This window comes from Crocuta crocuta, unplaced genomic scaffold (genome assembly GCF_008692635.1).
Source record: "Crocuta crocuta isolate KB4526 unplaced genomic scaffold, BGI_CrCroc_1.0 scaffold274, whole genome shotgun sequence".
NCBI lineage: Eukaryota > Metazoa > Chordata > Mammalia > Carnivora > Hyaenidae > Crocuta > Crocuta crocuta.
The window spans coordinates 3691248-3704913 of NW_027530222.1; the positions used below are offsets into that span (position 1 = coordinate 3691248).

The 13666-nt window shown below is 44.0% G+C and overlaps 1 protein-coding gene across 1 annotated transcript in view; it reads left to right on the forward strand.

Annotated features, from left to right (window-relative positions):
- Nucleotides 1-13666, forward strand: part of AHCYL1 (adenosylhomocysteinase like 1) — a 38293-nt gene that overhangs the window by 22547 nt on the left and 2080 nt on the right. The window contains exons 2-16 of the mRNA XM_077765601.1: nucleotides 1204-1315; nucleotides 3781-3924; nucleotides 4905-5005; nucleotides 5428-5530; nucleotides 6925-7019; nucleotides 7613-7719; nucleotides 8552-8668; nucleotides 8909-8972; nucleotides 9776-9864; nucleotides 10228-10298; nucleotides 10668-10762; nucleotides 10850-10948; nucleotides 11327-11395; nucleotides 11837-11915; nucleotides 13024-13144. Of these exons, the coding sequence (XP_077621727.1) occupies nucleotides 1225-1315; nucleotides 3781-3924; nucleotides 4905-5005; nucleotides 5428-5530; nucleotides 6925-7019; nucleotides 7613-7719; nucleotides 8552-8668; nucleotides 8909-8972; nucleotides 9776-9864; nucleotides 10228-10298; nucleotides 10668-10762; nucleotides 10850-10948; nucleotides 11327-11395; nucleotides 11837-11915; nucleotides 13024-13144 (1445 nt within the window). The 5' untranslated portion in view covers nucleotides 1204-1224. The remainder of the gene's footprint in view (nucleotides 1-1203; nucleotides 1316-3780; nucleotides 3925-4904; nucleotides 5006-5427; nucleotides 5531-6924; nucleotides 7020-7612; nucleotides 7720-8551; nucleotides 8669-8908; nucleotides 8973-9775; nucleotides 9865-10227; nucleotides 10299-10667; nucleotides 10763-10849; nucleotides 10949-11326; nucleotides 11396-11836; nucleotides 11916-13023; nucleotides 13145-13666) is intronic.

The following is a 13666-nucleotide window of genomic DNA, read 5'->3' on the forward strand; positions in this document are numbered from 1 at the left end:
ATGCTACCCTATCTCAAAGGTACATGTGACGGTGGAGAGGAATGTTTTGCAGCTGTAACAAATGGGTAGTTTACTATTCCTGACTTCAAAGTGGCTATAACCATGTTGTCAGCATTATGGAGAGAAGATTTTAATCTGTATTAGCTTTTCCATTTCCAAAGATATCTGCTAAAGACTTAGTTTAATGGATTCTCCATGGGAACCTTTCAGATTTAGTCAGATTGTGAGGAGAATCTTAATTCAGTCTCAGACCATTCCATTTTTCAGGAGGCTGAAGGTTTTTTGTTTGTTTGTTTTTATCTTACAGGGTTTATCAGAGTTTAAATAAGAGTTTAAGAGGAAAGTTTAAGCCATTTAATGGAGGGAAATGTTTTCATACATTTTAGAAACATCCATTAATTTGACTATAAATAATATTAATTTTATTTGCTATTTATTAAAGCCAATTTTCCAAGTATCCTTCAAACAGTTACCTAGTTCTGGTGTATTTCACTTAAGGAAGTTTTTAATAACAGTTTACCAAGTCATTTAGTTTCACCTTCCTTCAAGTTAGTCATAATTTGTTGGACTTTGCTGGGGTGTGTATATATATTTCACTTTTCTGTTGTGTATTCCAGTGTTTCACTGGGTGTAGCAGGTTCTAAGGACACAGCATTGGCTTTGTGAGGTATGGGTGTGATTGGACCCTGACTGGGCACCCCAGTGTCCAGCACCATTTCAAGGCATCTCCATAATTTTTCAAACAACAAGACCATTGCTAAATTTAGGATAAGAATGTGCTACAAGAGCATATTCTGGAAAATAAAAAAGAGCAGAAGCACTATGAAATTGTACCTGTTTTTTTGGTACAGTTGGGAGGAAGAGTGAAGGGTTTGATGTGTCAAGGTTGTAAAAAGCGAGAAAACTTGATGGATTATGAGAAGGAAGACTTGTGAAATTTGGACAGATGCTAAGAAAAGTTGGGTCTTAAGCTCTCCCACCCACCCCCCCAGATTCTGAAACAGTTGGAAAGAGATAGTAATTGGCATTTGAGGAGGAGTCAGCAAGTAGCCTCTGCCTGCCCCATTCTGGTAGGAGAGTTGCTGGCTTAGTAGGGGCCACTTGATACATGAGGTTTAGGGAAGGAAATGTATGGCCTTAAAAAATGGAGCATTTCGTAGAATCCTTGTTGTAAGCTTTCAACTGTTTGTCTTCCTCTTACAGCAAATCCAGTTTGCTGATGACATGCAGGAGTTCACCAAATTCCCCACCAAGACAGGCCGGCGATCTTTGTCTCGCTCCATCTCTCAGTCCTCCACTGACAGCTACAGTTCGGGTAGGTATGAACTTTATGTCCACTGTGATCTTTCTTCTCTGCTCCAGAGTCTTACACTAGCTCTCTACCCACTGGTCTTTACTTATCTAGAATCTGAAAGTACTTCCTATCAGGACTTCCCATCGTTGTGCTAAAAGCTGATAGTTAGCAGTTGAGCAATGGGAGTGTCCCCAGTCAGGCGTGTAGCTGGTGAGGCTTTTGTCATCTGGAGGCTCTCTTCCCATGCATGGCTGTCTCCGTGTGTGGTCTGTGGCCAGTGCCCTGTTGGTAGTCCTGGGCCGGTTCCCATTCCCACGTTATCTGCCCACGTACAAAGGGAGAAAATCAATTCTATTTTGGCTGACAGAGCTGGCTTGGAAAAAGATGTGTACTTTGCAAGCTTAATTTCTAGTTTTATTGTATAAGATATACCCTGCCACTTAACTTTTTCTTTCTTGGCTCCAGGACTGCTTGAATTGTGACAATAAAAACTAGTGTTTTGGCTCCTTTCATGGTTACCCTTTATGTTGAAGTGTCATCCCCTGTTAACCTTTGGAGTAGGAAATGTTCAAACCACTATAGTGTGGCTATAGCTCTGTCGCTTTCTAGTTCTCCTCTCCTATTTTAACCCTATGTAAGTACCCTTTTTTTTTTTTTTTAAACTGTGGCCTTCTCAACTTTAGGCGGGATACTAGAAAGGTAATGTGGGAAAAGATGTAGAATTTCGGATTTGAGTACTGGAGGAATATAACACTGGAAGATCCACAAGGGCGTCCAACCNTGAAGAAACATCCAGAGATTCAGAGACTTGCCCAAGGTCATAGATTGCTGCTAGTGTCTGCAAGAGATTTGTACCAAAAGCCATTTATTGGCTTTTGCCAGAATACTATTCATATGGAATTATTTTTTTAAGCTTATTTATTTTGAGAGCATGTGAGCATGAGTGGGGGAGGGGCAGAGAGAGAAGGCGAAAGAGAGAATCCCAAGCAGCTTCACTCTGTCAGCACAGACCCTGACGCAGGGCTCAAGCTCAGAAACAGAGATCGTGACCTGAGCTGAAGTCATGAGTCCAGTGTTCAGCTGACTGAGCCACCCAGGCACCCCTGTGGGTATTAACATTAAGGACTGGGCTTGAGGCAAAAGGAATGTGAAAAAACAAATAAGTAAACACATCTTTAAAAACTTGTCCTTTGTTTGTGCCGCTGACAACCCAGTGTAGATAAGATAGGCAGATAAGAGCAAATGGTGGTATACAGGGTTAACTCCTGAATAAATGAATACACGAGTCACTGTGGGCCTGTGTACAAGAAAAGGTTCCGAATCTAATGGCTGCCATAAATAAAAGGTGTCATTGGAGTGACAGATGCAAAAGAGTGGGGGTCATAAACAGGCTGATTACAGCTAAGAAAGAATTAATTGTGAAACGCTGAGTTATAAGAGGAAGAAAAGAGTGAGCGAGGAAAGCTTTAATGAAGTCCTCAAAGATCTTGATGGCCATGTATTAACAGGAACCTATCGGAGCATTTTTAAAAGCTTTGTAATACAGTTAAATTGCTCTAGTGGGACAGATACCTTTAGGATATTTGCATTAGCAAGTAGTATGTAGGAGACAGTGAGAGAGACCTGATGTACTGGCAGAGACAGAGATCAGGAAATACTCAGTTCAGAGAAGAAAGAGGTGATTTAAGAGGCAGGGAGTGATTATTGTATGTCCTCCTGCATATCTGTCCAAAAGGACATTTTTAGCCTTTATGCGAAGCTGCTTTTTTTAATGTTGAACATCCTGAGTGATCTTAGGCCTGACAGTACTACTAGAGCTGCTCGCCTTTGAGTCCTTTCTTTCCATCTCCATATTTCTTGAGCATAACCCAGTAGAAAATCCCTTGTAAGATTTTCTTGTCACCGTCATCTTTATTAGTGGTTCTCTGAATGTGACTTTCTAACAGCAGTGTCAGCAACTGCTGGGAACTTGTTAGAAATAGTAATTCTTGGGTCCTGTCTGAGACCTACTGAATGGGAATTTCTGGCAGTGGGGCCTAGCCATTTGTATTTTAACCTTCCACGTGATTCTGATGATTGCTTTAGATGCTTAAGTGTGAAAAGCAGTGATCTACAAAAATTGCGTTCCTTATATGCCCTAAATTATTCTTCCATTTTTGCTGTGTCTGGTTCCAATCCAGGTTGGGACCAAGTGCCCCTGTTATTTTGGGATTCATGAGAGCTGTGCAGTATCGGGGTCAGTAGCTTCTTGTTATGAGCACTAATGGCAGAGTGTCATTAGGGTGGATAAAGGGGCCACAACACTGAAAGATCCACTTGATTTCATTCCTGTGTGTTACTCTGGAAGAGTAGAGCTGAGAGTGATGTAAAAAATGGCTGCAGTTAAGAGTTCATGCAACTTAAACGAGTCCTTTGGGAAGTGCACTTTGTGGAGTTGGGGGCTAGTGAGGTTTTTCTATCCTTGTTTCCTTCTCTCCTGGCTCTAGCTGCATCCTACACAGATAGCTCCGATGATGAGGTTTCCCCCCGAGAGAAGCAGCAAACCAACTCCAAGGGCAGCAGCAATTTCTGCGTGAAGAACATCAAGCAGGCAGAATTTGGACGCCGGGAGATTGAGATTGCTGAGCAAGGTAAAGAAAGGGAGTGGGGAGGGGGCCAGAAGAAACCCCTTGCCAGTCATCAGGATCCATAGACAACTTCACACTTGAAAACTGACTTGCAAGTCCCCTGGGAACATTCAGTGTTCTGGATTCTTGTATAAGCCGATCTCTCTTGGAGCCAGAGCCTCAAGGTTCTCGTTCTCCTTGCTTCCTGTTCTCAGCATGTAGTAATTACGCAGAGTTGTTTCTGTGTTCCTCCCCCACGATACCGTATTTGGAGATCTGCCTGTGGAGTCAGCAAGTCCCGGACCACTACACAGTGGTTAGTTCTGCAGGATCCTACCGTAGCTGCCAATCTCAGAGACCCACAGTTCCCAGAGGCAGCAAATGTGGGAGGGTTTTCAGCTAAGTGTGTGGTGACTTAGGGTCCTGAGCACCCTCTGCTGGAGCTAGAGTAAAGGTGACTGGCAACTAAATTTTGGTTTCCTCACTCACCCCACTCCCCATAAAGTCTTTTTACTCTTGTTGCTTTCCCACTGAAGGCATGCTCCACTCAGGGAGTGGGGTGGGTGGTATGGAAACCAAATGGGCTGACAGAATGGGCTTCGACAGCAGAGAGAAACAAATGTTCATCTGCTGGGGGTGAAGTTCTTCCTTCCTGGTCTGATGATTACATACAGGAGCCCATTAGCCACTGCCATACCCACTTCCCTCTCCTCTCAAATGAATGAGGAGACTCACCATCCATTTCAATCAGATTTGAGACGTTACTTCATTCTCCGTTCAGTCCTCTGTGTATAAGGCTGAAACAGTGGAGGAAGATATTCCAAGTGATTGGATGACAGCTACTCACTGTTCTGCTGTTGAAGCTGCCAGTCATGGAGGAAACATGGATATCTGCCATATCTTGCAATATCTCAACAGATAAAGATCAGCCTTAGATGTTGCTGGGGCAGGACTTGGTAATATTGCTAGTGCAGACCTGGCTCAAATCCTCTGTTCTTTCACAGACATGTCTGCTCTGATTTCACTCAGGAAACGTGCTCAGGGGGAGAAGCCTTTGGCTGGTGCTAAAATAGTGGGCTGTACACACATCACAGCCCAGACAGCGGTGAGTTTACTGGGAGAAAAAGGAGGGACTTCTGATGTGGAGAAAACATAAATTTTTCTCTTAGTTGCTTTTCCTTCCCTATCCATCCAGTCTCTAAATTCCAAATGCAAATGACCATTAGGTGGGGCCTCCTGTTACACAATAATGGGGTTTTCTTCCTTGCGTGCATACGTACAACCTGTAACAAACCTGACTTCAGGAGATCTCAATTTGCAAAAATATGGTTGTTAGGAAAATGTAAAGACTTCGGCACACATCTTTCGGGTGAAGTTAGGTACTAGTGTGCTGCTCGCTGGGTTATACCCTTCTGTGGTGTCGCAGTGCAGCCAGGTTGCTGCAGAGTTGCTGGGTACTGTTCTCGCACATTCTACCCCTATCTGGCCCTCCTCTTTCTCACCCTGTCTTCCTCCATATCTGCGTAGGTGTTGATTGAGACACTCTGTGCCCTGGGGGCCCAGTGCCGCTGGTCTGCTTGCAACATCTATTCCACTCAGAATGAGGTGGCCGCAGCGCTGGCTGAGGCTGGTAAGTTCAGCTTCTTTCACCACCTTTGTCTCAGAATAATTATCTAAATGTAGTGTTTATGTATTGAAATAGGCCTTACAGTATCCTATAAGGGGCTGTAAAATTTGGAGGGTATTAAGAATATCAATAGGAAGAAAATGGGTAATAAATGAAGGTCTGTATCCGTGATGAAATATCACGTGATCATTAAGAATGACCAACCCTTGAAAAGAATCTTAATTACATGGGGAAGTGCTTGCTTACGATGTTAAATGAACAAATAAGTAATATTCAACTGTGTGAGGTATAGGAGTTCAGCTGGTCTTTTTTTCACCAAAGGCTCATCACTTTTGAGAGAACACAAATTAAGAAGTGCCTTCTGTATTAGTAGTTCATTGGATAATGTGGTGTTCGATGCCACATTGAAAATACATGGACTGCTTGTAAGTTCAGTTAAGCAGAAAACATTTTTTATTGTTAAAATGTTCAGAAGAAAACTACCATGAAATTTAAAAAAATTTTTTTTAGTGTTTATTTTTGAGAGAGAGACAGAGACAGAATGCAAGCAGGGGAGGGGCAGAGAGAGAGGAAGACACAGAATCTGAAGCAGGCTCTGAGCTGTCAGCACAGAACCCATTGCAGGGCTCAAACCCACGGACCAAGAGATCATGATCTGAGCCGAAGTCAGAGGGTTAACGGACTGAGCCACCCAGGCGCCCTTGAACCATGAAGTTTCTTGAAGGACCTCCCGTCTCCCAGAGATCCTCAGAGAGCAATTTTTTAATACTTCTGTTTTTCTTGATTACCTTTTTCTGGTGTTTATTGCAGAAAATTGAGAGGAGTTTCCAGAATAATAATGATAATAATCCTAATACACAGGGATATTTGACACATTTTTTTCCTTTTCTTCATTTTTTACAGAGATAAATAAATCTCAGTATGTATACAATTTTATAACCTAAAACATAACATTTTCAGAAGTAGTTTCCCATGTCACTGAAAGCTTGATGGCAGCATTTGTAATAACCACACAGCCCCGTGATTTTACGTCACTGTTACACTCATGCTAAACATTTAGGTTGTTTCAAGATATTTGCTAATGTGAATAATGTTCCAGTGAACAACTTTCTTTTAATTCCCACTTCATTTTATCTCCTTAGGACAGAGTTCCAAGTATGAAATTGGCCAAAGAGAATAACACTTTAAGGTTCCAGAATACTTTCTAACAATAAAAATCTCTTAGATTCATTACCGATTTCTGAGCTAAAGGTGCTCTTTTGACTTTTTGCCCTTTGGAAGTGGTTTCCTTTCCAGCATCGGTTCTGTAGCCTTTCTCTCCGTGTGGCTCTCAGCAAGTGGAATTGGTTTGGGAACTCCAGGAAGGAAGGCCAGCTGATTTGTCCCCGTCCCCACAGGAGTTGCGGTGTTTGCTTGGAAGGGGGAGTCGGAGGATGACTTCTGGTGGTGTATTGACCGCTGTGTGAACATGGATGCCTGGCAAGCTAACATGGTAATAATGCGTATTCATCCTGCACTTTGACCACAGATTTGTTTCCTTTTTTCCCTCAAAGCATGGCTCCCTGCATATGTTTTGGATGTTTGTTTTTACTGCACTTACTTTGTTGCCAAAGTGTTTAGCTTGATAACCTATTCAGAATGGGTCGGAGCACTGAATGGCACTGAATGGATCGGTGGGGGAAGGGTAAGACCAAAGTGAACACATGTGGCTCAAACACGGCAGAAAGAGAGAGAAAGAAGGAATGTGGTACCTCTTTGGAGTAGGATTCTGGTTTCTTCCCTTCCTGCCCCAGCTCTCCCTTTGCATTCCAAGGAGTTATATATTTCAAGACTCTAGACTAAAAACGAGTCTGTGATTAGCCTAATACTCTTCACTCTAGCCAAGAACAGACTTAGGAATCCTCTTAACCATTTTACACCGACAAATTTGACTGTGTTTCCACTGTCTAAACCTGCTCTAAGGAGCTCTGAGCAGTGCTCTTCCAAAACATACAGGGCTCTCTTGCTAGTACAGAAAGTGGGTTCAAAGTTCCCCCCAGCTCTAGCAGCCTGAATGCCCATAGAAGTCTTCTGGCTGTTCTGTAGATCCTGGATGATGGGGGAGACTTAACCCACTGGGTTTATAAGAAGTACCCAAACGTGTTTAAGAAGATCCGAGGCATTGTGGAAGAGAGCGTGACTGGTGTTCACAGGTAACAGATTCTGGAGTAGCTGCCCCTTGTGTTCTTGCCTCAGCAAAGTCTTCTGGTCTCTGTTAGGCTTTAGGGCTGTATTTCAGACTTGTGACTAAATCGGGAGCATCTTCATTAGATAAAACCTCTGAGTTTTTACTTTTGAAGAATCCAGGAGACCCTAGAAGGAAGTTATCTCAGGTTCTAGTTCACACATTTGTCTTTTCCACTTAGTCCACTGTGAGTCTCAGCCAATGCTGGGAGGTGTAGGCAGTGAATATATCTGGAGAAACTGTACTCGATATTGTATTATAATTTTATATTTGAAATATAAAAAAAATCCTTTTGTAAAACTATACGTTATACACACTACAAAAAGTAAAACTGGGCAAAATATTCTTGGCTTGTCGGAAAACATAAAAGATCCCTATCTGAAAGAGTGTTTCTCAGTCGGGGGCACGTCGCACATGCTCACGCACACCGAGGGAACCAAAGCAGAGCCATTGATAATCTTCGTTTGTCAGGGGTGGGCATGTTTTTATATATATACTGAGAAAATGCTGGTCTAAGGAAATACATCCCCTTTTATGGGAGAGAAGTAGATTTCTTCAATCGAAAGGGGGTTTTTTTCCCTTCCAAAAAAAGGGGGGAGGGCTCAGGGGGAGAGAAAATGGAAAGAGGTGTGAGGACAGATGACGAGGAAATGATCTTGTTTCACTGATATTGTTGGGCAATAGATAAGACTGGGGGGGGCAGCATGGAGCTGGAAGAGAATGAGGCAGATTTTGCTGCGGATTGTGTTTTACCAGCTAACTCCATTTTTATCTGTTTTTGTGGCTTCTTCTCCCTTTAGGCTATATCAGCTCTCCAAAGCGGGGAAGCTCTGTGTTCCGGCCATGAATGTCAATGATTCTGTTACCAAACAGAAGTTTGATAACTTGTACTGCTGCCGAGAGTCCATTTTGGATGGGTAAGTTGAAATGTATAGATACTCAAACTTACAGGGGACAGATTTGGCTTGGCTTGCAGTGTTAATCTGATACCCCTCCAGTCTTGTCCCATGGTCTTCCTTTGGCTTTAAAGGTTTGTTAGAGGGGTCCATTTCATACTGAGCCCGGCCAGCTTCCAGCCAGCGTTCTTTTCATTGTGTGCAGAGGGACTGTGTTTGGGCTAATAATGTTTAAGTTGAGCCCTTGTCTGTTTTCCACAGCCTGAAGAGGACCACAGATGTGATGTTTGGTGGGAAACAAGTGGTGGTGTGTGGCTATGGTGAGGTAAATAGCTGGGCCTCAGGCTGTCTTTTCTTAGACTTACTAGAAATGTTGAGTGAAGGAGATCTGTGCTGTCAGTGTGGTCACGGATGTGAGGATAAAGCATGCTTTTAGATAATGTATCTCAAAATAATAGCCCAAGTGCTTCATTCAGATATTTGAATAGAGACGTACAGAGTGAACTGAATCTTCACATCCCACATTGTCTTGCGGAATGGAGTGTTGGCATCCCCCCCCTCCCCCCCCCGAACACTTATCTTTTATAGGACTCCGTTCAAGTGAATATGTAGCGATTTAGCCACACAAGTGCCTTGGTACTGGAGTGAAGGGTGGGATCCAAAGTGATATGTAGTTGATGATTTGCAAACTAGAAAAGGTGAAGGAGATTTTGTTGTCATCTGTGACCCACGGAAGTGTCTGAGCTGCTGGGCCATCCTTGAGTTAGAAGCCTCTCAGATGAGAGTTAATCAGGTTTTTCTGGAGTAAGATAGGAGAGGTCACAGTTGCTCTTCCTTGGTTTTGTTTTCCTAATGGTAACACCTATTTGATCTCCTTATTTCTTTTACTGTCCCAAGCCCCAGCCCTTGCTATGAATCTGAATGTCCGCTAAATCCCCTCTCTGACCAGGGGTCACAGCATAATCTGGATCTTTTTCTGCTCTGCTTGGATTGGAGCATCCCCGCAAGGGCTCACTAGATGATTGGTGATTTCAGGGAAGTTAATCCCCATCTCCCGAAGAGCCTACCTGCCCCAGTACCCATGCCGTAAAGGGCTGGTCTCCCTGACTTCTTTCTTACACCTTGCAGGTGGGAAAGGGCTGCTGTGCTGCTCTCAAGGCCCTCGGAGCGATTGTCTACATCACAGAAATCGACCCCATCTGTGCTCTGCAGGCCTGGTAAGAACAGAATGGTAATACGATTAGACTGACCCCAGCACCTCGTGTTTCTGAGAGTTCATGATGGATCGTATTAACCATTCCTTGCAGAAATCTCTCAGAGGAGGAGAAGGCTAGGATGACTCTGTTCCCTCCATTTTAATCCTGGGGCCCGCCTGGAGCTTCTTGGCATTTTCCCTTCCTGAATGGAGTCTCGGGGAGTCTGAAGAGGCCAGTCTGTAGTTTAGCACAGCTTGTCACTTACATCCCTGTGAGGTGGCCCTGGACCTGACTTTGCAAGGGAGTTTAGCGGTCTCATTTTGTGACCAGCTTCTGTCCCACTGCTTCCTTGTTTGCTCATAGTGTTCCTTCCTTTTCTTCCAGCATGGATGGGTTCAGGGTGGTAAAGCTAAATGAAGTCATCCGGCAAGTTGATGTCGTAATAACTTGCACAGGTAAGTATCAACGCTTTGAGGTGCGTGGAGGAATGGTAACTCTGAGGCCAGATCTTGAAAGAGGTCTGACCTTCACATAAAGTAGGTGAGACCTATGCTCGATGTAGAAGTCTCAGAACTAGAAGAAGATACCAGAACCTTAACATGTTTTCCAGATCAAAGAGCCTTTTTCCCTGAGGGCTTTTCATACTCTTTAATCTTAAAACCAAATAACCAAGCCTGAAGAGTGGTCATGCAGTATACACTTTCCTCACAAAGTATGCATGCCCTTTCGTGCAGCGAACCTCCTCTTTCCCATGTTCTACTGAAAGCCACTTGGTACCTTTGTTTCCCAACAACTTCCTTCAGTCATTCTCCCTTTACTTTTAGGAAATAAGAATGTAGTGACACGGGAGCATTTGGACCGCATGAAAAACAGTTGTATCGTATGCAATATGGGCCACTCCAACACGGAAATTGATGTGGTATGGCTTCTCTCATTCATTGACTGCAAGGCCGTTTCCCCCTTCCTTCCATTACAGCCACAGTCAACTGTGCTGTCTTCCTTTCAGACCAGCCTCCGCACTCCAGAGCTGACATGGGAGCGAGTGCGTTCTCAGGTGGACCATGTCATTTGGCCAGATGGCAAACGCGTCGTCCTCCTGGCAGAGGTACGTGCTCCAAAGGGCTTTGGCAGTGCACACAGATCCGTGGCGGAAGGGGGCCAGGGAAGAGACGTTATGCCTCGTTTCCCTGAACTCTGTCTTTGGATACAGATCTATTTCATACATTTTCTGGTCCCTAACATAGAACCATTCAAAAAAATATCTACCTTTTACCAAGTAACATACTATTTCCTGACCACAGCTGATTCTTCGGCTTGTCATACTCAGGTGGACCGAAGAAAATAAGATACAATCTTGAGTCCTGATCTGGAACTATAATTCTTTCTCTGCCGTCTTGAGTTGCATTTGCTTAGCTTGTATGACCTTGGAATCTGAGACCCGAAGGGAAGCAAAACTCACGCCAGGGCTCTCTTACCTTTCCAGGGTCGTCTGCTCAATTTGAGCTGCTCCACAGTCCCCACCTTTGTTCTGTCCATCACAGCTACAACACAGGTATGTGACCAAATGCCTGCTTCTCCTGCCCTGGGATTAGTGGGACAGGGCCTCGGGCAGAGTTCCAATGAGAGTGTGCCCTGCTGTCTTCTCTTCAACCCGTTCCAGGTCGCAGGTGGGCAAGGCGGGCCTTCGCAAGTGTAGGGAAGGGTCATCAGTCAGGCAGACTGGGTGTTTGTGTCCCTTTGAGTTGGCTGTGTTAGCTGAGAGCGTAGTGTTCCAGCTTAGTTGTATTTAGTCTGCTCTTTTATTAGGAACTAAACAAAAACAGCAGCAAATCGTTTTACGACGTGGTGGTGGTTATTCCAGGCCACGGCCTGGGTGCTGTCACTATGACAGATCACTATAGCACTTCCCCAAGACCCTGTTACATCTAGTTTTATTTTTATGTCCCTGTCTAAGAAGTGTTTCTATTTTTTTCTCCCTCTTTTCCCAACCTAGGCTTTGGCACTGATAGAACTCTATAATGCACCTGAGGGACGGTACAAACAAGATGTATACCTGCTTCCTAAGAAAATGGGTGAGTGAGAAACAGTAGGAGCCTGTGCTGAACCTCACACTGTTGCATGGTTTGGTGAAACGATTACCATGACAAGTACTGGATTTAGAGTCAAAGTTCTAATCCCCATCCTAACCTTTCATGGTTTCTGGACCTCAGGACAAGTTGTAATCGCCACGAGCCTCAGTTTCTTCATTAATAAAGTGAGAGTAATACTTCTATACACTGCAGAATTGTAGTAAGACAGCTAACGAGCATAAGTGTTTAGCACGGTGGTTTAGGGTAGACGCTCTTAGTCTGAGTAGCCTTATGAAGTTCAGTAAACTTCCTACCTCCAGTGACTATAGCCTGTGACCAAGGAAAGAGAAACAGAAAGAAATCTAGGTTTTATCCATCCTCTGTGTAAGTAATGCAGCCTTTGAGATTCTAGGGGATGGTGTTGTGTTCGTGTGGAAAACACGTCCCCTCTGATTTTTCCCTTCTTGAATAGCCGTGCCCACCTCCCATCTGTAATTGGTCAGCCCGTCCCCTTGATTAAAGCTGAAAGACTTCTCACTCTCATCTCCTCCAACAATTGGGTTTTTTTTTTCTTGAATTCATATTCATAAAAGTAAAGCCCAAGAAGTTTATCCAGGGAAGAGTAATAAATTTGCAACAGCTGCCTTAGAAATCCATGATCCGAAAATTTGAGGCCCTTATGGATGTTATTCTAAATAAATCTTAATGACACAAAGGTCTTTTGAGCTACCGGTGTCTACTTTGTGTCGTAGTTTGAGTGTAATTCAAGTTAAGGAAGTTGCTGCAGGAAGATGAGAGTAATACATAGCATGTTGGCCCCTGGAGTAAAGCCAGAAGCTTTGCCAGAAAAGGAGGGGGAGGTACAAGCCCCCTCTCTCCCCATCTTGTTACCCTGGCAGATGGCTTTCTAAATGCACTCTGGATGTACAGAGGGAAGTGCCCTGCCAAAAAGGCAACTTTGAGGGTTCTTTAAGCAAGTATTTTGATGCTTTCACAGTTATTCCATTCCTTGTCCTCTTTCTCATAAAGCCTCAGATGAAAATAGGGGGAGGTTTTGCCCTGAGAGGCAGGTTGAAATGGAGTCTGCCCCCTGCCACTGTGTTCTTCCTAGATGAGTACGTTGCCAGCTTGCACCTGCCATCATTTGATGCCCACCTGACAGAGCTGACAGATGACCAAGCGAAATATCTGGGACTCAACAAAAATGGGCCGTTCAAGCCCAATTATTACAGGTACCTTGGGGAAAACAAGTGAAAAGCTCTTTTACCCAGTATTAAACCAAGCAAGTTAGCTGGCTTTCTTAAATAAAGTGTTGTGCCTCATTTTGAAGAGTATAAGAACTCTGCTCCAAACTAACAAGGTAGGCAGAGAAATTATATATCTGGTGGCAGATATAAGGAGTAAGGGTTTTCTAGAATTTTGAAGCTTGGGCCTCACCCCCTGAGAGTCTGATACATTTGGTCTGGCTTGGGGCCCAGACTTATTTTGTAAAAGCTCCCTAGATTAATCTAATGTACAGTCAAGGTTGAAAACCACTGGCTTGTATTTTCAGGAAGCAGGAAATGAAACCAGAGGCAGCAGTGTCACAAGCCCTGTGGGAGCACAAGGAAGAATGATCCCTGGGGAATGGTGTTAGGGGTCCCCAGCTGGGGCCGGGGAGGGAACCTGGGGAGTGTTCTCTGTTTCTGATGTTTCTCTTGGATGTCTCGGTATGGAAGACACAAGTGCTAAACACCCAATCTCTTTATTTACAG